Below are 25699 nucleotides of genomic sequence, written 5' to 3' on the forward strand. Positions count from 1 at the left end.
GAGAAGTCTTGGGCTGGCAGGCATCATGTTGGACAGTCGCACAAACCTCTACAGCTTTGACACAGGATAAATCTGTATTAAAATTAAGTACTTTTCAGCCAACTCCAATCTCATGAGTGCGTGTGCTCGTATGAGTTGGTCAGGGCAGCCTTTACTTTCAAACACACTGTATGCAGACCTCTTAATCTACTTTGGATGTGCTACTTTCTTTTTAATCGCCATTTTTCACCCAGTCCTATAGTTTTTCCACCACTAAACTTCTTCAGATCATGTGTTAATTTACACTACTCGAGTTTTCTTGTTTCTTCGGAATAGTACACGCTCTGTCGGGTGATTTTGTAACTAATTTTTTTATGCCAAAAACGTTGAGCGAATTCTTTGCATAGTATGTTTAAAACTTGGTACCGGTATCACTACTGGTTAAAGCCGCATAATTCTGCTAGGTCAACTTAGTTTATGCCCACCTGTAGTTAATTTTTATTTATTCATACAATATTGTTTGCCGAGGCCTATAAAAGCGAACGTGTTGGTTGCGATGCAAAATTAAACAGTGGTTATTGCTCTTTACTGGTGAAACAACGCATTATAAATAAGACATTATGGTTAAGGAACTCTGTAAAGCTCCGATGTACAAGTTGAATCAACTGTGATATTTAAAAAGATATTTGAAGGCTTTTTTGCCGATTGTGTTGTTTTCCTGACAGGAAAAAGAAGGCGTCACCATGAGAACACTTCATGGCAATTTTCCAATCCATAAACGTTATTTCCCTTCAGTAAAATGCTACTTTTTTTTTCGTGCGAAGTTCCTTATTATTTAATAACATTATATATTCTCTATTATTTACATCGATAAAAATTTACTCAAAATCGATTAAAATTCTTAATCGTACAGCAAGCACGATGATAATTAATGAACGATGCATTTATGATGCTTAACATAGTTTTTTCCCGATAAGAACTCGTTTTATCGATTTTTTTACTCGTAAAAAGTCGGTGCTTTGTGTCAGAAAAAAAAGACAAAATTTTCGAAACACAAAACGTGATAAAAAAACTCATGATATACAGGGTGATGCTTTAAGTCCCTTGGCTGTAAATTACTGGCGAACCGTAGATCATAAAGACATACTTCTAAGTAGAAGTATCAAAATAACACGTAAACGTCAGATCTGTCATTCATATTGCAAGGGGTTGTATAGTTATTTAAAAAAATTAACTTTTCATACGGACACCCTGTCCTAAAAAACACAATTAGAAAGTCCCTGTCTCTTCTGAGAGGCGAACCAAAAAATTTCACGTCTTCAAGTGCAATATTCGCCGAAATATTTGAATTCAAATAGCACTGAAAATGAAAGAACCGTATAAACTAGTGGTTCTCAAACCCTTGTCATCGTTTATTCACGACTCCACAGAACAATCTAGAAAAAAAATTATTTCAAGCACTGAACGGGTACACATCAATGCACCATTATCGAAGTGACCAGAAAACGCCATAGATGAAATTTGTTGTAAGGCTCTTGAGAAGAAAATTTTCGTTTGTCTGCAGTTGCGGTGGTCCCCTAAGGATACACTAATTCATCGCGAAAGATGCGAAAGCACTTCAGCTGACGATGTGAAGACTTCACGAGTTCCGAAAATATTTCGGTTAATGATTGTGAGTGTCTGAGCTCGGAGGCGGCCCCATGTGCATCTTTCAGGATAGAAGTACCTGCTGATGTTGGTACAAAGTTGGATTGGATTGGATTTTCAATTTATTGGCGCAAGGACCAATTTGGTCAAACTGCGCCAAAGCAAGACATAAAAATGAGAAAAATGTCATTCTGTCATGTCAAAAAACTAAAACATATAAAACGGAACATGAAACGTAAAACAATGACATAAATTGTAAAAACTATAATTTGTCGTATAAACCAATGGCTTTGATGAATTTAAAAATGCGAGATGCATCGCTATTGTCATTTAAAATGTCATGATGTGAAAGATGACTCTGACCAAAAGCGGTCGTGAAATGATGACGATGATGTGAACAAGTAAAAGCATGAACAATGGTCAATGGACTTTGACAATGAGGGCACTCTGGTTGACTCTCTCGTAATAATAAATATGATTGTGTGAGGCAACTGTGTCCTATGCGCAACCGGGCAAGCAGAACTTCCTCCTTTCGGTTAGTCCTGCAGCTCGAACGCCAGTGGCCAAGTGTGGGCTTGATGGCATGAAGTTTATTATTAATTTGATTGTTCCAATGATCCTGCCAGTGGCGATGCATCACTTCCCGGAGGATTGAGAAGTGGTCACTGGCAGGTACCAAAAGGCTATTGTCAATGTTAGTTGTTGTTCGAGCTGCGTTGTCTGCTTTTTCGTTGCCCGGTATTCCTACATGACTTGGTACCCAGTAAAATTTTACTGTGGTACCGTGATGAATGAGGTGATGCAGTTCATGAAAAATGGCATGAATAAATGGATGAATGTGAAAAGTAAAAGAACACAATGCTTGCAATGAGCTAAGAGAGTCGCTATAAATGATGCATCGTCGGTGGCGTTTGCGTCGTATATGACGTAGAGCCTGAAGGATTGCGTACAGCTCTGCCGAGTAAATAGAAAATATGTCGGGAAGTTTGAAAGATGTCTCCTCACAGCAGATGTAGGCACAACCGACATGCCCAGGGCTCTTAGAGCCGTCGGTATATATGGGAAAGTACCTGTTGTACCTACCCCTGTGCCTAAAGAATATCTGTCGATATATGACATCTGCTGTGGTGGCTCTAGAGTATGATGATAATGATAGAGAGACATCTGGCAGAGACTGCTCCCATGGTGCCAGTTGCCAAGCAACTGGGGCCACACGACTGATGTCTAATTGTAGTTCTTCCACAAGTGCTCTCATACGAAGACCGTAAGATGGGACACATGAAGGGCGAGCAGCAAAAAGTCTATGAAATGAGGGATTAAAAATGACACGATGAAGTGGATGATCTGGTAAAGACTTCATTTTGAAATAATATTTCAAGGAAAGTTGCTGGCGTCTTGATGTCAGTGATGGCTCGTTGCATTCGACATAGAGGCTTTCCATGGGAGAAGTTCGGAAAGCTCCAGAGCAAATGCGGAGAGCGAGATGATGAATTGGGTCGAGCACACTCAGATAACTCCGAGGTGCTGACCCGTATACAATGGAGCCGTAGTCAAGCTTTGATCTTATTAGAGCTTTATACAAGTGAATGAGTGACTTACGGTTTGCTCCCCATGATGTAGACGAGATGACCTTCAAGAGGTTCATCGTCTTCATGCAACGAGCTCTCAATTGTGCAATATGAGGTTTGAAAGTAAGTTTTTTATCGAATGTGATGACGAGGACTTTTGTATTTTCTACTATTGGTATTAGACTATTGTTTAGAAACAATTGTGGGTCATCATGCAGGTCTCGACGCCGACAAAAGTGCACAGCGACGGTTTTGTCGGCGGAGAAAGAGAATCCGTTATCATGAGCCCACTTGCTGATCTTGTTGAGTGCGGTTTGTAATTGTCTCTCGGCTGACCTTATATTCACTGATTGATATGATACTAACAGATCATCCACGTAGAGTGCGCCAGTGACAGACAACGGGAGTTGGTTCAACACCCCGTTGAGTCTTAAAATAAAAAGTGTAACACTTAAAATGCTACCTTGAGGTACACCTTGTTCTTGAATTTGGGGAGCTGATAACGTGCTTCCGATCCGTACCTGAAAGATGCGGCGAGCGAGAAAGTTCTTAATGAAAATGGGCAAGTTGCCCCGCAAGCCGCAATTATAGAGGTCGGAGAGAATTCCGTGCCTCCAAGTACGATCGTAGGCCTTTTCTATATCGAAAAATATGGCTAGCATATGCTCCCTCTTCACAAATGCTTGTCTTATTGATGTCTCAAGGCGTAACATATTGCATGTTGTGGACCTGAACCGTCTAAAGCCGCTTTGATGTTTCGATAAAATATTGTTAACCTCAAGGTAGTGCATAAGGCGATAGTTGACCATGCGTTCCATGAGCTTACATAGACAACTGGTCAAAGCAATAGGTCTGTAACTATTAGGTTGCTGAGGATTTTTTCCAGGCTTCGGGAATGCAAGAACAATGGCTGCTCGCCAGGTGTCAGGAAATGAATGGCTGACCCAGATCCGATTGAATAAAATAAGTAAATGTGACAGTGATTCTGGTGATAGATGCCGAATCATGGAATAATGAATAGCATCGGGCCCTACAGCTGAGTCAGGACTTCGCTGCAAGGCCGTCGTCAGTTCATGAAGGGTGAACAATGAATTGTACCCGTCCGGTGTAAAAGGCCGGAAGGTGTACGATGTACGTTCGGCTGATGATTTAATGGGATGAAACGATGGGGGATAGTTCGCATCACTGGAGACAGCGGCGAAATGGGCGGCGATGGTATCCGCAATATCCCTCACATCGCTGATAATAGTGCCATTGGTATTTAAAATGGTAAGTGGATGAGACTGATAATGACCATTGATTTTTCGGATCCGGTCCCAAATGACTTTAGATGAAGTAGATGAATTGATTCCCGTGGTAAACTTTTGCCAGGACTCACGTTGAGCCTGGCGCCTGGTTCTTCTCGCTATCGCCTTTGCTTTTAAAAATGCCAACTTGTTGTCATGGGTAGGATACCGCCGGAACCTACTCCATGCTTTCTTTTGTGCTTTAATAGTAAGATTACATTCGTGGTTCCACCAAGGTTTAGGAAATTTAGGAAGTTTCGAGGAGACTTTAGGTATTGTTTCATTTGCTGCAGAGTTGATACAACTGGTGACAAGGTGGACACAGTGGTCGACGTCGGGTTGCGAAACCATATCCTCCGTGAAGTCTGCCCATCGGGCGGCCACAAGCTTCCACCGAGGAGGACCCTCAGGTATGCTATGGCTTCGATCAAGGCACTTAACCACTAGAGGGAAATGATTGCTCCCGTGGAGGTCCGGATCAACCGACCAGGACCAGTTGGGCAAGAGTGAAGGTGAGCATAACGATAAATCTATTGCAGTGAAACTATTGTTTGGGGCATGGAAATGAGTGAAACTGCCATCATTCATGATGGCAAGGTTCATGTCATCTAACAGACGTTCAACCATTTCCCCACGAGGGGTGTTGCTGTTAGAACCCCGTATCATGTTATGAGCATTGAAGTCTCCAAGAAGAAAAAATGGTGGAGGCAATTGATCAATCAGATCTTCTAGATCTCTCTGTAAGATGGTGTCATTTGGTGGCAAATAAATGGAACAGATGGTAATTCTTAGGGCTGTAGAGATTTCTACCACGATGGCTTGCAGGTTCGTTCGCAACGTTAGAACGCGCGACGACACGTGATGTGGAACCAGCAGAGCAACACCGCGGCAGGCTCTACTCCCGTCATCGTAGTCAATACGAAACAGGGAATGTCGCCTGATGTTCCATGTCTCCGAGGGCTTCGTGAAAGTTTCCTGGAGTGCCACGCAAACAGGATGATAGTGATTCATCAAATCCTTGAGATCTTCGTAATTGGATCTAAGACCACGAATGTTCCATTGAATAATGTTGGCCATAAATTTCAAATAGATGTAGACGGTTCAAGGTCTTTGAACTTATTTCGGTCCAATTTCCGGCGAGTAGTACCGGATTCTGTAGGATTATCGAGATCCATGTCACCAATTGATTTGTCATCAAGAAGTGACATGTTTTGTAATGTAGGCTGCTTCTTTGCTCTCTGAATGGCTTTTCTTGAATATCCGGTCTTGAATAGTTTAATTTTAGATTTATTTCCACTATTGATTTTTGGCTTAGTAGCTGTAGTTACTTTGAATGTGTTCGCTGTTGCTTTTCCTGCTTCTTCGGAGGTGGTGGACTCCTTCCGTAATAGAGCAGAGCAACAGCAGCCACAACTATTACATGGTTGGTTAGATGATGTTTGAGTGGATGTATCAGCTATTGGTTCAGTCTGAGTTGTTACGGATGCTTTGGTGATATTGTTAGTCGTATTAGCTGTTGATGGATTTGTTACCATATTAGAGTATGATGTACTAGCTATTGGAGTTTGGTTAGGGATTACACGGCGGCGTGCTTCAATATATGAGATGTTATTAAGGACCTTGATCTTCTGGATCTCTTTTTCTTCATTCCATTTCGGACACTTACTGTCAAATGCGGGGTGGTCGCCACCGCAATTGACGCACTTGAATGATGTTGAAGTGCAGTTGTCCGAAATGTGGTCCTTCTCACCGCATTTTGCGCAGGTGGGTTGACTGCGGCACGCCGTTCGTGAGTGACCGTATTTTTGGCAGTTGAAGCATCGAACAGGGTTAGGAATGTATGGCCGGATTTTGAGGTTATAATAACCTATTTTGATATCTTTCGGCAATGTTGGGGATGAAAATGTCAGGATTATATTACGTGATGGAGCTATATTGCCATCTTTGCGGCTCATAATATGTTTGGCGGATGTTACGCCTTGAGACTCTAGCTCCTGGGTTAGTTCATCTTCATCCATGTTAATTAAGTTATTATCTGAAATGATACCACGTGAATAATTCAGCGTGGGGTGGATTTTGACTGTTATGGGTATGTCCCCGAGAGATGTGAGCTTTTGAATGAGTTCGGCTTGTTTGGGAGTGTTAGTTTCGACGAGAAGGTCTCCTGAACGCAGAGCCTTCACTGATTTCAGAGTTCCAACTGCGCCATAGAGAGCTTTATCAATCAAGAATGGTGATACTTTTGACAGCTGTTTATTGGTATCAAAGCTATGCAAGAAGAAGAATGAGACAGATGATAGATTTGAAGAAGCGGTTTCTGTGACAATTGTTTCACTTAGAGTAGTTCTTTGACGTTTGGGTTCATTTTTTGTTTTTCCCATATTTGAATGGGTATTGTTCCACTCCCACCCACCATGCCCAATATGGAGCCCTACGAGGGGACGCGCACACGTAACCGGTGAAGGTTAGTAGCAACGTCAGGTTAGGTGGGAGCTATACACCACCAAAGCAGGCGAGCAGACGCGTTGAAGATCCAAGATCGTCGTGTAGCAGCACCAACAAACCTCAACGACGTCCGGCAGGCCCGGCCCCTCTACCTGCCCAGTAGTGTAACCCCTTCAGCCACCGAGGCGACCACAGCCGATTGACCTGGACGGGGCTAATCCAAGCCTCCTGTTTCGGCTGAATCCGAGGCCAAAGCTAGCGCATCAGGCTAACCAGGATCCCCATCTCCAGCCTTACGGGTCTCCACGCACGGCAAACACGCAGGTAGACAGCGTCCCGGATGGAGCATACGCTAGAAGCAACGCCCCGTCTGGGAGGACCCCTCCCCGCCTAAGCGGGGTCCACAATGAGGGGTTGGACACAAGACATAAACATGTACAGGACAAAACAAGACGCAAGACAAGTACTGCAAGATGTGTAGAAAAAAACATGTAATCTGGGCCATTGAAAGTGTAGGATATGAGCACAAATAAGCGATGACAATGAAGTGTGATAGATTTAGCATTACCCAGGGTGCACCACGAGGAGGCCTATCACATTACACCCCTGGTACAAAGTTATTGACTGACGGTTCTTTCTGGCCAGTCGGTATTATGGTACGACCACCTCTACGTAAGCTCACTAATACTCAAGCGAACACGGAAACGCAAAATGTAAGGATTGATCAGACCACGCAAATGAATGCACGACGCAAAAAGTCCAATGGGAATGCTATTAGACTATATACTATCAATATCTCAATAGACTGAGATCAAGTCACACTAGTTTTACACTGCAGTGTTAGCCGATGGTTATAATGTAATTTGTTTAACGGAAACGTGTTTGACTGATTGTGTGTGTGATTCCGAGCTATTTGATTGCAGATATGTAATTTATCGCCGCATGTTCATCCAACCACATGTAAAGGAGGTGGCGTTCTGATAGCCGTTAAGAAAAACTTGCAAAGCTCTAAAGTAGCTACATGGTGTTGTTCTGCAGAATCTACACTGCTGGCCACCGTAAATGCAACACCCTGAAGGAAGCATGCAAATAATATGAAATTTACAACATGCATTAGCGGAGGTGAGATATGCAAATGATTAGAATTTCAGCGCAGACTCACATCACGCGCGCCTGTGGCGCCACTTCAAAGCGCTATTTAAGGCTTGGAGATTTCGACGATTTGAAGTACGGCAATTGTGTTTTTCTTGTGGTTTTTTCAAAAAAACGATCAATTATGCCTCGTAGAAAACAGCGATCATCTTTTGATCAAGTATCCGAGTTCGACAGAGGAAGGATAGTGGCCTACCGAGATTGTGGATTATCTTTCAGGGAAATCGGTAGTCGTGTTGGACGAAACCAAACAACTGTAATGCGGATATGTGATCGTTGGATGCGGGAGGGTACGACGGACCGACGTGTTCGATCGCATCCACCTCAGTGCACCACTTCACGTGATGACAGGCGTATTGTGCGTATGGCAGTGACGGATCGCTCAGCCACATCACGAACCATAGCACAGCACATTCAGTCTGTACCGCATCATCCAGTGCTTGCGCGTACCATTCGACGCCGTTTACAGCAGAGTGGTCTGTCCGCAAGACGTCCATTGCTTCGTCTACCCTTGACGCAGAACCACAGACGTCTCTGCCGCCAATGGTGCGATGAAAGAAGGATGTGGACGGCACAATGGAATGAAATTGTCTTTACTGACGAGTCACGCTTCTGTCTGCAACACCACGATGGTCGGATTCGAGTCTGGAGACACCGTGGAGAGAGGATGCTGAACAGCTGCGTTATGCACCGCCACACTGGTCCTGCACCGGGTATTATGGTATGGGGCGGTATTGGATATCACTCTCGCACTCCTCTAGTACGCATTGCCGGTACTTTAAAAAGCCAGCGCTACATCTCCGAGGTGTTGGAGACAGTTGTCCTTCCTTACCTTCAGGGCTTGCCCACAGCCATATTTCAACAGGATAATGCGCGACCACACGTGGCACGCATTGTCCAAAGGTTCTTCGTCAATCGCCAGATTCAATTGCTTCCCTGGCCAGCTCGCTCTCCGGATCTTTCGCCGATAGAAAACATGTGGTCCATGGTTGCTCAACGATTGACCCAGATTACATCCCCAGCTGCCACACCAGATCAACTTTGGCAACGCGTGGAAGCTGCTTGGTCTGCTGTACCCCAAGAACACATCCAAAGTCTCTTTGAATCAATGTCGAGGCGTGTGGCAGCGGTGATCTCCAACAATGGTGGCTACTCTGGCAGGAACCACACTTCACAGAAGTCTATAAATTTAATCATTTGATGCTTGGTCAACATGTTATCTACAAAATAAATATTGTTGCGATATCTCTTGTCTTTCTTGGTGTTGCAATTTGGGTGGCCAGCAGTGTATATGCGTTTCTGGGAAACTATGGTCTAAATCAAGTGAATACAGTGCCAAACTTTCATCTGAGACTTGTCGATCTTGTTTCCCGAATGAAATATCTTATATCACTACGGATGTACTGGGGTTGGACAAAATCTTTATTAATAGGCTGTTGGCCCTTCTTTTGCACTAATTACGTCTTGTATCCGTCGTGGAATGGTCAAATACAAGACTCATGCACAACAGTCGCAGGGATACGTAGCCACTCCTCCTGCAAAAAGGTCACTAATTCAGAACTTGTCTTTGGAGGTGAAAACCTACTTCGCAGTTTGGCCTCAAAAATACCCCACAAAGGTTCGATTATATTAAGATCAGGGGACTGAGCGAGCCACACGAAGTGTTGCAGTTCATCACCGTGTTCATCAAGCCAGTCTCCGACAATTCCAACAGTTTGAACGGGCGAATTATCTTCTTGGAACACAGGTTGAGAATCAGGGAACAAATATTGCACCATTGGATGAAGATGATCGGCCAGAATACTGACATAAACCGATGCATTAACCCGCCCATCCAGGACAACAAGTGGGCCGAAACCACGGTGAGACATCGCGCCCCACAGCATCACTGATCCCCCTCCATGCTTAACAGTAGGAAGGAGACAGTCAACATCAGAGGCTTGTGCCGGCATTCTCCAAACGTAAACAGGTCCGTTAGTCTGGAATAGTATGAACGACGATTCGTCTGACCAGATGGCATTCTCCCATTGTTGTTGTGTCCAATTCTTATGTTCGTGACACCATGTTCGTCGTTTCAAGGCATTGCATGGTGTCACCAATGATTTTGGAATAGCCGCTCTACCGTGTATGTTTGCTGCATGCAGTTCACGGCGGATAGTTTTTGTCGATACACCTTCCTGTAGATGTGTTGTTCATCTCAGATGTTATCTGGGACGCTGTTGTCTTGTGCTTTCTGGCCATAATCCGCTTCAAAACCCTTCTGCTGCTTTACCGCACACCAACTCCGGTCATATATCGCCATACGGCAATTTCCAACCAGAGGAGTTGGGTGGGAAATGAAGGCTCCATCCATCGGTGGTCGCCCCAGGTTCGGCAGGTAAAGAACTTGCTTCTAACGTTCTATGCCCGGATTCGAACCCATGGACCTTGATGGTAACCTTCATAGTGGAAGACGAGCATCTTACCACGGTAACACTCGGGCACTCAAAACCCTTCTGTCTCAATCAGTCATCTTAGACTTTCGGTCACTGTTATGCTTGGCAGATGATGTCTTTCCCTGTTTGCTATAGGCTGTCATTACCATCGACACGCTACTTCTCCCGACACCAACAAGGGTGGCCGTTTTCGTTACTGTGGCCCCGGCAAGACAGGCTCCAACAATCATGCTTTTTCGAAATCTGTGGGGTCAGCCATAACGAAGTTTTAACGCTCCAATATACATCGCATACGAACGCTATCACTGCTATGACTAGACTGATGTGTGCACATTCTCGCCCGCTAAGTGGCACTCTTCCACACTAGAGGGCAGGAGTATACGATAGGTTCCCTCTAGTGTTGTTTTTTTTCACAGGTGTCCATATTATTTTGTCCAACCCCCGTATATTATTGTGGAAGACAGAACTAGTATAGGCTGGTTCGACGAAGAGATATTCAACATTCTATCACTGACAGACACCATTTCGTCCCTTGAAATTCTTTCTCAAGTTTTTCCTCACATTGCAAATACAAATACAAAGCCACAACAGGCAAATTGCCCAACGAGGTGGCTGACTTAAGAACATCATGGATCCCCGAGCCCCTACTTACTACTGCTACACCACACATGCACCCCCCCCCCCGCGGAACCCCCCAACGAATCGGTACATGCGGGAATGTGCGTGTACGTGTAGTGCAACCTGACGTAAAGTTTGTTTCTGTGTAATGCTTGTTATGTGTAGTGCTGTCATCTGCCCCCAGTTTTCCTAACTATGAGTGAAGTGTTATGGTTGAATGATTTACCGTTGTAGGACTGTTGCTCTCTGTGGCGAGACTTTTTAACGGGGAGATCGGCTCGCATTTGCGCCTTGAAGTTGGGAACCACAGAAAACCAACTTCAGCCGACCACCACTGTGGGGTTCGAACCCGGATCCTCGCATCACGAGTCCGGCACTATAACCACTCGACCACCACAGCGGAATATCGAAAAATATAAAAAATTGTGAAGTAACTTCCTATCAGTTCAATAAGGCTCACTTTGTTTTACTGTATCACTTACAAGGAGTTACTCAAGTACTTGGTTCTTGTGTTCCACAGAAAAAAGCGCAGCGATGTAAATTCCCTCCATGAAATCATTTACAGCATAGTAACAAAACATCACGCTAGGGAAAAATATCTTGGTACCGGTTGTGTAGAGTCTAAACTTCACTTCTATCTGACCAGACGCTTATGCAAAGAAAGAACCGAACTGCGTATAGGATCTACCTAAAACATCATGAAGATGGTCTTCAACGGGATCCTTCATTGTTTTGGCACTTTATAAAGTCCAAGAGAAAACGTGACATTATACTAAGGACAATTCAATTTAATGTTCTACTTCCTCAACCGACCAAAAATCCGCTGATGCCTTCTCGGATTACTTTCAATCTGCGTTTACGAATAGAAATATTTCTTTACAGTCGATTTCACAAAGACAGTTTGTGGGCGGAAACTGACGTCTTCCATCTCGCGCACATACAGTTTAGTGAAGCTGAGGTCTTAAGTGCTATAAAGGAAGCTCAAGTTATCTAGGGTCATCTGTCCAGATGTTATTCCTGCTTATGTAGTCAAAGATTGCGACGAATTACTGGCACGTCCGTAAAAAATCATTTCAATAAATTATTGAGAACAGGTTGCTTTCCTTCGTCGTGGAAACGGGCAAGCATAGTTCTCATTCATAAACTATGGGTGTTCCATCCAATGTAACTAATTACAGACCAGTATCGATTTTAAGTTTTCATCAAAATTCTTGACTATACAGTTTTTCGTAAATCAATAATTCATTTTTAACCATCACTGTGTCCGTTTCAACATGATTTTGTTCGCAAACGTTCAACTGTAACCAATCTTACAAAGTTTAGCCATGATTTGTTGGTTTCACTTGACAATGGGGAACAGAAAGACACTTATATACACGGATTTTAAAAAAGCTTTTTATCAAGTAGATCATCATATACTCTCTAGAAACGCCTAACTTTTTATCTCTTGCTCCCAACACAAGATGGAGTTGATGTAAACTTTCACTTTTCTCGTGTATTTCTTATTATTATTATGGCGCTCTCTCTCTCTGGGGAGAAATGTGGAGTGTATGCTGACAACTCTCCAGTGGGAGGTTGTCTTACGGAATTCCCCTGCGTTTTATTAAATCACCCTTCTTAAAGAATTAAATGTTGTTGAGTTTAGAAACACAGGTGTGTGTTTGAGCTCATGATATTGACCATGGGTTGTGGTCCGTCGTCGTCGGAGCCCCAGCAGTTTCTATGAATTGTGTGAATTTCAGATACTCACCTTTTCTACAAGACATTCCAAGAAACTAAGTAGAATTTCACCAATTTAATATTCCGTTTCTGACGATGACGAATTTAATTGTGTTGAGTCGACGCATGGGCAACGTCAAGGCCCAAATCACCAGACTTGATAAATTCTTGTCGGATAATGAAAGTGCAAGTTAGGCGATAATTAAGCGCAGAAAAGAAACATTAAACGTTACAAAGAACAATTTTGAAGATTTGAAATTGAAATATTATGAAGTGTTAAAAGATGATGAGTTCGAAGTTCTAAATGTAGAGCTCTGTGAAACTGAAAAAAATTAGAGGACACCGAAATCCGTTTGAGTATGTTGAGTTTTTCCAAGTAAAATCGAAACTAATACTTCTAAGCAAAATGTAAAACTGCCGGAAATTCCCCTACCACAATTTAGTGGTAAATATGAAGAATGGACCTTGTTCAAAAATCAGTTCAATTCTTTGATTACCGAAAATAATAACCTTTCCGATACACAAAAACTGTATTATTTACAAGCTGCCTTAAAAGGTGAAGCTAGACAAGTTCAAAGCATTGAAGACACCTTCGATTCGTTATTCTCTGCACTAGAGAAACGGTTTGAAAACAAACGTTTAATTGTTGATACGCATATCAATGCATTAATTTCAATCCCTAAAATCACCCAAGAGTCGGCTAGAGATTTGGGAGCCTTGCTAGACAACGTTCTAAAGCACCTGAGAGCATTAAACATTGCAAATCTTAAAACAGATGCTCTGAGTGAAGTAATATTATCCAATTCTTAGAAAATTGGACAGAGAAACAAGAAAGCAATTCGAAATGACCCTAGAATCTATAGAAATTCCTAGTTGGGACAGTTTGATTTTGACCATTCCCGTCCGTGAGCCTCACAATTCACCTATAAATAAATCGAGGACTTTTGCTGTAAAATCCTCTACCTACGGGAAATCATGTCCTGTATGCAAAATAGAACATTCCATCTATAATTGGTCTGAGTTTCATAAGCTACGCATTAATGAGAGGCAAAATATAGTGAAAAAGAAGCACCTTTGTTTCAATTGCTTCAACAAATCCCATACAGTAATTGAATGCATGTCCAAGGGCTGCAACATCTGTGGTTACAAACATCACACCCTCCTTCACAGAGTTGAAAGAAATGACTCGTTAGAAGACAAAACAAAAAAAGAAGGAAAGTCGTCCCCGCAAGCATCAAACGCATTCCCGCTTGCTGATAAACAATCCATTGAGATGGGGGAAGTCAGAGTCACATCGACCCTCATAAACAGCACTCCTCGACAAGTGACAAATAACTACGTTCTTCTGGCTACTGCAGTGGTATACGTGAGGGATTCACGAGGTTGTTTACAACCATGTAGAGCGCTGTTGGATAGTGCATCGCAGTCAAGCTTTGTCCCCACTGAATGCGCAGAGACTTGGGCTGAAAAGAAATGAAACTTTCGTCGCTGTGTCTGGGTCGAGCGGCTCACCAGTAAACATAAACCAGAAACTGCATGTGGTAATTTCATCTTCAGATGACAAATTTAGGCGTTCATTGGAGTTGCTAATAGTCAGCAGATCCTGACTTTAATGTTCCGAATAGAATCGACATTTTATTGGGTGCTGAAATATTTTTGAGATTTTACGCGAACATCGGATTATCACATCTAAAATATCGTTGCAAGAAACTGTTTTTGGTTGGATAGTTTGCGGTGCGGTGTAAAACAAACCGAAAGTAATGTGCGATATTGTCACTTATCGAATGAATTAGAACATTTAGATAACACCTTGAGAAGATTCTGGGACTTGGAATTCGTAAACGAAAACAAGCTTATTGAAAGTACTGAGGCATTTCTTTGTGAAAAGCATTTTTGTGAAACTCATTCCAGAAATGAGGCAGGTAAACATGTAGTGCAACTACCTCTATCAGATCAAACACAATTGGGAGATTCTTTGGCCATGGCTAGTAGAAGATTGAACACAACGTGCAAACGACTAGACAAGGATGTAGATATGAAAAAGCTTTACGTGTCCTTCATGAAGGAGTATGAGGATTTGGGACACATGGGAGAACTCACCTCTGTTGTAGTTGATCACAACACCTACTATATGCCACATCATGGCGTTCACCGACCTGATAGTGTGAGTAAAAAAACTTCGCGTTGTCTTTGATGCATCCGCCGTCTCTTCTTCAGGGGTATCTCTTAACCATCTGCTCATGAATGGTGGAACAATTCAAAAGGATTTATTCTCAATTATGATGAGATTTCGTCAACATAAATATGCTTTCACCGCCTACATTGTAAAAATATATCGGCAGATTCTGGTTGAATCCAGCTATTGGGATTTGCAGAGAATCGTGTGGAAAGAAAATCTGAACGATCCTGTTAAGGTATTTAGATTATTGACCTACGGTACAGCTTGTGCTCCGTATTTAGCTACCCGTGTGCTAAAACAGCTTGCGCTAGACGAACAATCTCGAATTGGATTGGATTTTGAGTATAATGGTGCAAGGGCCAATAAGGCCAAAATGCGCCAAAACAAATGATGAAACTTAAAGTCCAGAAAATAAAACTATGCGTGAAACGTAGAAAATTACATCAATTGTAAAACACTATAATTAGTCATATAAACCAATGGCTTTGATGAATTTAAAAATGCGAGATGCATCGCAATGGTCAGATAAAATGTCACGAAGTGAAAGATGATTCTGACCAAAAGCGGTCGTAAAATGATGACGATGGTGCGAACAAGTAAAAGCATGAGCAATGGTAAATGGACTTTGACAATGAGGGCACTGCGGTTGACTCTCTCGTAGTAAAATATATCATTGTGTCCTATGCGTAACCGGGCAAGCAGAACTTCCTCCTTTCGGTTAGTTCTGCAGCTCGAACGCCAATGACCAAGTGTGGGCTTGATGGCATGTAATTTGTTATTAATTTGATTGTTCCAATGATTCTGCCAGCGGCGATGCATCACTTCTCGGAGGATTGAGAAGTGGTCACTGGCAGGTACCAAAAGGCTATTGTCAATGTTAGTTGTTGTTCGAGGTGCGTTGTCTGTTTTTTCGTTCCCCGGTATTCCTACATGACCTGGTACCCAGTAAAATTTTACTGTGGTACCGTGATGGATGAGGTGATGCTGTTCATGAAAAATGGCATGAATGAATGGATGAGTGTGAAACGTACAGGAACTCAGTGCTTGTAATGCGCTGAGAGAGTCACTATAAATGATGCATCGTCGGTGGCGTTTGCGTCGTATATGACGTAGAGCCTGAAGGACTGCGTACAGTTCTGCCGAATATATAGAGAATGTGTCGTGAAGTTTGAAAGATGTCTCCTCACAGCAGATGTAGGCACAACCGACATGCCCAGGGCACTTAGAGCCGTCGGTGTATATGGGGAAGTACCTGTTGTACCTACCCCTGTGCCTATAGAATATCTGTCGATAAATGACATCTGCTGTGGTGGCTCTACAGTACGATGATAATGAAAGAGAGACATCTGGTAGAGATTGCTCCCATAGTACCAGTTGCCGAGCAACTGGGGCCACACGACTGATGTCTAATTCTAGTTCTTCCACAAGTACCCCCATACGGAGACCGTAAGCCGGAACACATGAAGAGCGAGCAACAAAAAGTCTGTGAAATGAGGGATTGAAGATGACACGATGAAGTGGATGGTCTGGAAAAGACTTCATCTTGATATAATATTTCAAGGACAGTTGCTGGCGTCTTGATGTCAGTGACGGCTCTCCATTGGAGACATCAGGACGGCGAGATGGTGGACTGGGTCGAGCACACTCAGATAACTCCGAGGTGCTGACCAGTAGACAATGGAGCGGTAGTCGAGGTTCGATCTTATCAGAGCTTTATATAAGTGGAGGAGCGACTTACGTTCAGCTCCCCACGATGTAGAAGAGATGACCTTCAAGAGATTCATCGTCTTCATGCAACGAGCTCTCAACTGTGAAATATGAGGTTTAAATGTAAGTTTCTTGTCAAATGTAATGCCGAGGAATTTTGTGTTCTCTACAATAGGTATTTGACTATTATTTAAAAATAATTGTGGGTCATCATGAAGCTCACGACGCCGGCAAAAAAGCACAGCGACGGTTTTGTCGGCGTGAGAGAGAAGCCGTTATCATGAGCCCAGTTGCTGATCTTGTTGAGTGCGGTTTGTAATTGTCTCTCGGCTGTCCTCATATTCACTGATTGGTAAGATATCAACAGATCATCCACGTAGAGTGCGCCAGTGACAGACAACGGGAGTTGGTTCCACACCCCGTTGAGTTTTAAAATGAAAAGAGAAACACGTAAAATGCTACCTTGAGGTACACCTTGTTCTTGAATTTATGGAGCTGATAATGTGTTTCCGATCCGTACCTGGAAGATGCGGCGAGCGAGAAAGTTCTTAATAAAAATGGGCAAGTTGCCCCGCAAGCCACTATTATAGAGGTCGGAAAGAATTCCGTGCCTCCATGTACGATCGTAGGCCTTTTCTATATCGAAAAATATAGCTATCATATGCTCCCTCTTTACGAATGCTTGTCTAATTGATGTCTCAAGGCGTAACAGATTGCATGTTATGGACCTGAACCGTCTAAAGCCGCTTTGATGTTTCGATAAAATATTGTTAACCTCAAGGTAGTGCATAAGGCGATAGTTCACCATACGTTCCATAAGTTTGCACGAACAGCTGGTCAGTGTGATAGGTCTTTAACTACACTGCTCAAAACAATTACAGGGAACAAGCAAAAAAGTGAAGAAAACCGTGCGAGACAGCCACGTATTGGCATACAATGGATAGTACACGCGTATCAATGCGCAATACAGAAAAAAGACGTAAAAAAATTTGGAATTAAGCTTTAATTCTTTTCATGTTTTTTCCATATTTTCAAAGATCATTTAGGGCAACAATTTGGTTACATGTAAACGATAAAAAAAGTACTGTTTAGACATGATGCATGAGTTTTAATAGGGCGTGTGGTCTCCTCGAACAGCTAAGACTGCTGCACACCTGTTTGTCATGGATGCGATGAGGTTATCGATCAGACTTTGGGGAACACTGTTCCACTCCTCAAGAAGTGCAATCTGGAAGTCTCGGACAATAACAGGCGGCCTTGGTCGCGCAGCAATGCGTCGTCCGAGCATGTCCCAAACATGCTCGATTGGATTCAGGTCAGGAGAGCACGCTGGCCATTGCATACGCTGTATTGTTTCAGCTTCAAGCATGTTCTCCACCAGACGAGCTCTATGCGGTCGGGCATTATCATCCTGGAAAACAAAGGAATCTCCAATGGCTCCAGCGTAAGGGATGACATGAGGTCGCAGTATCTCGTCTGCATACCTTCGGGCCGTCAAAGTGCCATTCCGAATGATATGCAGGTCCGTACGTCCGCCTATGCTGATTCCACCCCATACCATCCAACCAGCTCGTCTGTATTGTGATCTTTCACGAACGAATGCGGGGTTATTTCGAGTGCCCCTGTCCCTCCATACCAGAACACGTCGGGTGTCACACTCCAGACTGAATCGGGACTCGTCTGTAAACAGCACTTGGCTCCAATCATGTTGCTCCCAATCTCGATGTTCAGCAGCCCATCTTCTTCGGGCCGCACGGTGGCGTGGGGTCAACGGAATGCAGACCATTGGCCTACGTGCATAGAGCCCTCCCTCATGAAGCCGATTACGTACTGTTTGGCTGGACACCCTTCGTCCTGTTGCCAAAAGCAACCGTCTTTGCAGCTGCGTAGCATTCTCTGTCATGTTTCGACGGGCTGTTAACCGTATATACCGGTCATCAGTTGCTGTAGTGGCGCGTGACCTTGCCCTGGTCGACGTCTAACATTTCCTGTTTCTTGGAATCGATTCCACAGCCTTGCAACAACACTTCTGGCGACTCCAACAGCGTCCGCGACACTACGTTGTGTTTGCCCGGATTCCAGTCTGCCTATAACACGCAATGCCATGGATTCCGGTAAATCACGTTGTTGAGACATCCTCAAGTCACCTTGTCTCAAAAAAAAAATACTGCGCCATCGAATTTCACAGTTACGGCAGTAAAACAGATGTTTCTGCAACATCCCGATTTCTGTCCTTATCTCCTTTTTCTGGTTTTTGACGTCGTGAACTTTGATATGCATATGAAGTTTTCTTCTTCCGTTTCCTGCTAGGCTTTAAATTATGGATGATTCATTTTATGTTACTTATCGGTATACATCTTTGCGTAATTTAGTTAAAACCATGTGCTCCCCTAATTGTTTTGAGCTGTGTATTAGGTTGTTGCCAGGCTTCGGGAATGCAAGAACTATGGCTGCTCGCCAGATGTCAGGGAATGTATGATTGACCCAGATCCGATTAAACAATATGAGTAAATGTAAGAGTGATTCGGGTGAGATATGGCGAATCATGGAGTAATGAATGGCATCGGGCCCTACAGCTGAGTCAGGACTTCGCTGCAAGGCCGTCGTCAGTTCATGAAGAGTGAACAATGAATTGTACCCCTTCCGGTGTAAAAGGTGTACGATGTACGTTCGGCTGATGATTTAATTAATGGGATGAAACGATGGGGGATAGTTCGCATCACTGGAGACAGCGGCGAAATGGGCGGCGATGGTATCCGCAATATCCCTCACATATTTGGTATTCAAAATGGTGATAGGATGAGACTGATAATGACCATTGATTTTTCGGATCCGGTCCCAAATGATTTTGGTTGAAGTTGATGAATTGATTCCCATCGTCAATTTTTGCCAGGACTCGCGTTGAGCCTGGCGCCTGTTTCTTCTCGCTATCGCCTTTGCTTTTGAAAATGCCAACTTATTATCATGGGTAGGATACCGCCGGAACCTACTCCATGCTTTCTTTTGTTCCTTAATAGTGAGATTGCATTCGTGATTCCACCAAGGTTTAGGAAATTTAGGAAGTTTCAAGGAGATTTTCGGCATTGTTTCATTTGCTACAGAGATCACACAACTGGTCACAAGGTCGACACAGTGGTCGACGTCGGGTTGCGAAACCATATCCATCGTGAAGTCTGCCCATCGGGCGGCCACAAGCTTCCACCGAGGAGGGTCCTTCAGGTATGCTATGGCGTCGATCAAGGCACTTAACCACTAGAGGAAAATGATTGCCCCCGTGCAGTTCCGGATCAACAGACCAGGACCAGTTGGGCAAGAGTGAAGGTGAGCATAAGGATAAATCTATTGCAGTGAAACTTGTTTGGGGCATGGAAATGAGTAAAACTGCCATCATTCATGATGGCGAGGTCCAAATTGTCTAACAGCCGTTCGACCATATCCCCACGAGGGGTATTGCTGCAGAACCCCAAATCATATTATGCGCGTTGAAGTCTCCAAAAGAAAAAAGTGGTGGTGGTAATTGATCAATCAGATCTTCTAGATCTCTCTGTAAGATGGTGTCATTTGGTGGCAAATAAATAGAACAGATGGTAATTCTTAGGCCTGTAGAGATTTCCACCACGATGGCTTGCAGGTTCGTGCGCAACGTTAGAACGCGCGACGACACATGATGTGAAACCAGCAGAGCAACACCGCGGCAAGCCCTGCTCCCGTCATCGTAATTGATACGCAACAGGAAATGTCACCTGATGTTCCATGTCTCCGAGGGCTTCGTGAAAGTTTCCTGGAGTGCCACGCAAACAGGATGATAGTGATTGATCAAATCCTTGAGATCTTCATAATTGGATCTAAGACCACGAATGTTCCATTGGATTATAGTGGCCATAAATTAAGTAAAAGTAGACGGTTCAAGGTCTTTAAAATTATTCCGGTCTAGTTCTCGGCGAGTACCACCAGATTCTGAGGGATTGTCAAGATCCATGTCACCAATTGACTTGTCATCAATTAGTGATATATTCTTGAGGGTGGGACATTTAATTGCTCTCTGTATCGCTTTTCTTGAGTATCCGGTCTTTAACTGTTTCTTTTTAGATTTATTTAAAGAATTGATCTTGGGTTTAGTTCCAGTAGATTTTTTGAATGTGTTTCCTATTGCCTTTCCTGCCTCTTCTTCGGAGGTAGTGGACTCCCTCCGGAATCCAGCGGAGCAACAGCAGCCACAACTATTGCACGGTTGGTTAGATGATGATGTTTGAGTTGATGTGTCAGCTATTGGTTCAGTCTGAGATGTTCCGGATGCTTTGGTGACATTGTTAGTCTCATTAGCTGACGATGGATTTGTTACCATATTAGTGTATGATCTATTACCTATTGGAGTTTGGTTAGAGGTTATGCGCCGTCGCGCTTCGATATACGAGATGTTATTAAGGACCTTGATCTTCGGTATCTCTTTTTCTTCATTCCATTTCGAACATTTCCTGTCAAATGCGGGGTGGTCGCCACCGCAATTGACGCACTCGAATGGTGAATTAGTGCAGTTGTCCGAAATGTGGCCCTTCACAGAGCGCCGGTGGGTTGACTACGGCACGCCGTTCGTGAGTGACCGTATTTTTGGCAGTTGAAGCATCGAACAGGGTTAGGAATGTATGGTCGGATTTTGAGGTTATAATAACCTATTTTGATATCTTTCGGCAACGTTGGTGATGAGAATGTGAGAATTATGTTACGTGTTGGAGCTGGATTGCCATCTTTGCGGCTCATAATATGTTTGGCAGATGTTACGCCTTGAGACGCCAGCTCTTGTGTTAGTTCTTCTTCATCCATGGGATGGATTTTTACTGTTATTGGAATGTCTCCGAGAGATGTGAGCTTTTGAATGAGTTCGACTTGTTTGGATGTGTTAGTTTCGATGAAAAGGTCTCCTAAACGAAGAGCCTTCACTGATTTTAAGGTACCTACTGTGCCATAGAGAGTTTTGTCTATTAGAAATGGTGATACTTTGGCCAGTTGTTTCTCGGTATCCGAAGAGTGCAGAAAGAAGAATGAAACAGTTGATGAATTTGAAGCAGCAGTTACAGTTACATTTGGTTGATTCGAAGCAGTTCTTTGACATTTTGGTGCATTTTGATTTTTTCAAATATTTAAATGGGTATTGTTCCACTCTCACCCACCATGGAGCCCTAAGAGGAGACGCGCGCACGTTACCGATGAAGGTTAGTAGCAACGCCAGGTTAAGTGAGAGCTATACACCACCGAAACAGGCGAGCAGACGCGTTCAAGATCCAATATCTTCGTGAAGCAGCACCAACAAACCTCATTGAAGTCCGGCAGGCCCGGCCCCTCTACCTGCCCAGTAGTGTAACCCCTTCAGCCACCGAGGCGACCAGAGCCGATAGACCTGGACGGGGCTAATCCAAGCCTCCCGTTTCGGCTGAATCCGAGGCCAAAGCTAGCGCAGGTAGACAGCGTCCCAGATATGGCATACGCTAGAAGCAATGCCCCGTCTGGGAGGACCCCTCCCCACCTGAGCGAGGCCCACAATGAGGGGGTTGCACATAAACGACAAGAACAGGACAAAACTAGATGCAAGACATGTACTGCAAGATGCGTAGGAATAAACATGTAATCTGGGCTATTGAAGGTGAAAGATATGAGCACAAATAAGCGAAGAATATGACGTGTGATAGATTTGGCGTTACCCAGAGTGCACCACGAGGAGGCCTATCACATTACACCCCGAACAATCTCGGTTTCCTTATTCGTCCAAGATTGCACTCTCGGACTTGTATGTGGATGACATCTTGTCTGGTGCACATGAGCTACATGACGCTCTGGAGCTTCAGCGTCAATTGATACAGACGAACTTGTGGAATGACATTTCACAACTGGTGTTCCAATTCAAACACAGTCAATCATGGCGAGAATGGATACGGTTTTGATGACAATGTCACTGTGAGAACGTTGGGCTTGGCTTGGAATCCCCAAAAGGACTATTTCACGTTCAAGGTAAGCTCAAACCTATCTTCCGATTACACCAAGCGCACCGTTCTCTCGGATATAGCGAGACTGTTTGACCCTTTAGGTTTGCTAGGGCCTATCATAGTCAAGGCCAAAATATTCATGCAGCGTTTGTGGCTGTTAAAATTGGACTGGAATAATACGCTTCCAAAAAAGGAAGCAACCGAATAGTGCAATTTTATTACTATCCTGCATGTTGTTAATGTGTATGAATTGATCGTTATTGCTTATCTGGTGAAGGAATTGAAATACATGGATTCGCCGATGCTTCTTCTGAGGCTTATGGCGCAGCAGTTTACGTGCGGTGTCTTTCTGAAATTGTGTACAGCGTTAAGCTTTTGTGTAGTAGGTCAAGAGTGGCTCCACTCAAAATGACTACTATACTTCGTTTAGAATTGTGTGCATCAGTGTTGCTGTCCAAATTGATCAGTAAAGTCGTAGAATCTCTAAGATTAGACCTTAAGAAAATTATTTTGGCATGGATCAGAGTGGCAGTTATTCAGGAAATAACTAGTGGGTATAAGTGGTGCCATGTTAGATCCGAAGACAATCCAGCAGATCTGGTGTCACGTGGCTTGTCTCCTGACATATTAATTCACAATGAATTGTGGTGGAGCGGTCCGGATTATTTGAGATCAGAACTTAGTTTAGATTTTGATCCACCTAAGTTCACAGCTGAGGATGAGACATTTGCTAGTGAATTCAAGAAATCCGTTGAACATTCATTGGTAGCAAGTGTTGATGATGTTATAACACCCATAATAACGAAGGCCAGCAGATACACAACCACCATCAAAATAGTTGCTTACGTTCTTAGATTTTGTTCTCATGCGAGATCTAAGACAGACAAAAAATCAGGTCCACTCACTGCCCAAAAACTTGACGTGGCAAGAATAAAAATAATTCAGATAATTCAAAGGGAATTTGGTGAGGAACTGAGGAACTTGAAGCAAGGGGCTCAAGTCTCCAATAAAAGCAAATTGAAAAATCTTAATCCTTTCATCGATTAGGAAGGATTGCTTCGCGTTGGTGGCCGCATAAATGAAGCAGACATTTCGTACAATTAAAAACACCAGATAATTCTACCAGCCAAACACAGACTAACGAGAGTGATTTTCGAATACTATCACTGTAAACACCTGCATGTAGGTTCTCAAACCTTACTGCATCTCGTTTGCCAACCTTTTTGGGTTGTTGGTGCAAGAAACCTTGCAAGAAAAATAGTTAATGAGTGTGTAACATGCTTCCGTGCACAACCGACCACTCTTGAGCAAATAATGGGCAACCTGCCTAAGGAAAGAGTAAACAGAACTTTTCCATTCAACGTTTGTGGAGTAGATTTTTGTGGCCCATTCTACGTAAAATTCAAGGGTCAGAAAGGGTCAATTGCATAAAATCTGTTGCTTTATTCGTGTGTTTTGTGACTAAAGCAATCCACCTAGAATTCGTATCAGATTTGACAGCAGACGCATTTATTGGATGTCTAAAGAGGTTTTTTGCTAGACGTGGGAAATGCTCATCAATATTCAGCGACAATGCCACTAATTTCGTCGGTGCCAACACAGAGTTGAAACGTCTTCATCAGATGGTTGTGAAACCTGATGAATCTGTGGCGAATTTTTCTGCCTTCGAGGAAATCACATGGAATTTCCTACCTCCAAGAGCTCCAAATTTTGGATGCTTGTGGGAAACTGGTGTCAAGTCCTTCAAGCAACATTTCAAAAGAACTGTTCGGTCTTCCAAACTCACGTTGGAAGAGTTTGAGACTGTTATGACCCAAATTGAAGGCATATTGAACTCCAGACCACTTACACCTCTATCGCCAGACATTAATGACTTTGAGGTTCTAACACCAGCTCACTTTTTGATTGGACGATCGATTAACGCCGTTGTTGAGCCTGACCAGTGCCACCTTGGTGATAACAGACTATCTCGTTCAGGCCATCTGGAAGCGTTGGCAGATGGACTACCTAAGTTCGCTCCAGCAACAAAATAAGTGGCACTTCTCAAAATCTAATGTGTAACCAGGTGCCATGGTGATTGTCAAGGAGGATAACGTGCCGCCGTGTAACTGGTTACTTGGAAGAATCGAAGAAATCATTCCAGGTCCAGATCACAAGGTTCGCGTTGTGACTGTACGAACTAAAACTGGACTAATCAAACGATCCATAGCAAAAATTTGTTTGCTCCCGCTTCAAGAGAAATGAAGTGCCTGGGTCTTCATGTAATTTTTTATCTAGTGTTTGTGTTTATGATATTTAATCGGATATATCTTAGTGTTTTCATTTGTGCATTTTAGCTGCATAATTTCATTGCATATAATAATGATGATTTTTTAAGCTTTTCAGAATGGATATTAATTTGAATTGACTGTACATATGCTTGTTGCATTTTGAATTAATTGCAACGCGTGTTTGATTACAGCAGTGATGTGTTTAGATGTATTTTCCAGTTCCTTTCGACGCCTAAGATAGGATATTGCGCCTACACAAGTAAGATGCATTTATCTTGGATTGGATTTCAAGTTTATTGGTGCAAGGACCAACTTGGTCAAACTGCGCCAAAACAAATGGTTATAAAAAAGATTTTCCTTTTGTCATGTCGAAAAATTAAAAAGGCGCATGATAAAAAGCAACATGAATTGTAAAATTATAATTTGTTATAAAAACCAATGGCCTTGATGAATTTAAAAATGCGAGATGCATCGCTATTGTCATTTAAAATGTCATGAAGCGAAACATGACTATGACCAAAAGCGGTCGTAAAATGATAACGATGATGTGAACAAGTAAAAGCATGAGCAATGGTCAATGGACTTTGACAATGAGGGCACTCTGGTTGACTCTCCCGTAATAATAGATATGATTGTGTGAGGCGACTGTGTCCTATGCGTAACCGGGCAAGCAGAACTTCCTCCTTTCGATTAGTCCTGCAGCTCGAACGCCAATG

General features: G+C 43.2%; 1 protein-coding gene across 1 annotated transcript; it reads left to right on the plus strand.

The window, feature by feature from the left end:
* Nucleotides 1–14830: 14830 nt before the first annotated feature.
* LOC149074665 (uncharacterized) lies at nucleotides 14831–24746 on the plus strand. Its single transcript, XM_089247370.1, has 5 exons — nucleotides 14831–15013; nucleotides 19151–19208; nucleotides 22641–22859; nucleotides 22991–23677; nucleotides 24181–24746. Exons 1-5 carry the CDS (start codon nucleotides 14831–14833, stop codon nucleotides 24744–24746), a joined length of 1713 nt encoding a protein of 570 aa, XP_089103496.1.
* Nucleotides 24747–25699: the final 953 nt, after the last annotated feature.

This window comes from Pholcus phalangioides, unplaced genomic scaffold, assembly GCF_987345545.1.
Source record: "Pholcus phalangioides strain wild (caught in Gottingen) unplaced genomic scaffold, Ppha-v1.0 ptg000017l_1, whole genome shotgun sequence".
NCBI lineage: Eukaryota > Metazoa > Arthropoda > Arachnida > Araneae > Pholcidae > Pholcus > Pholcus phalangioides.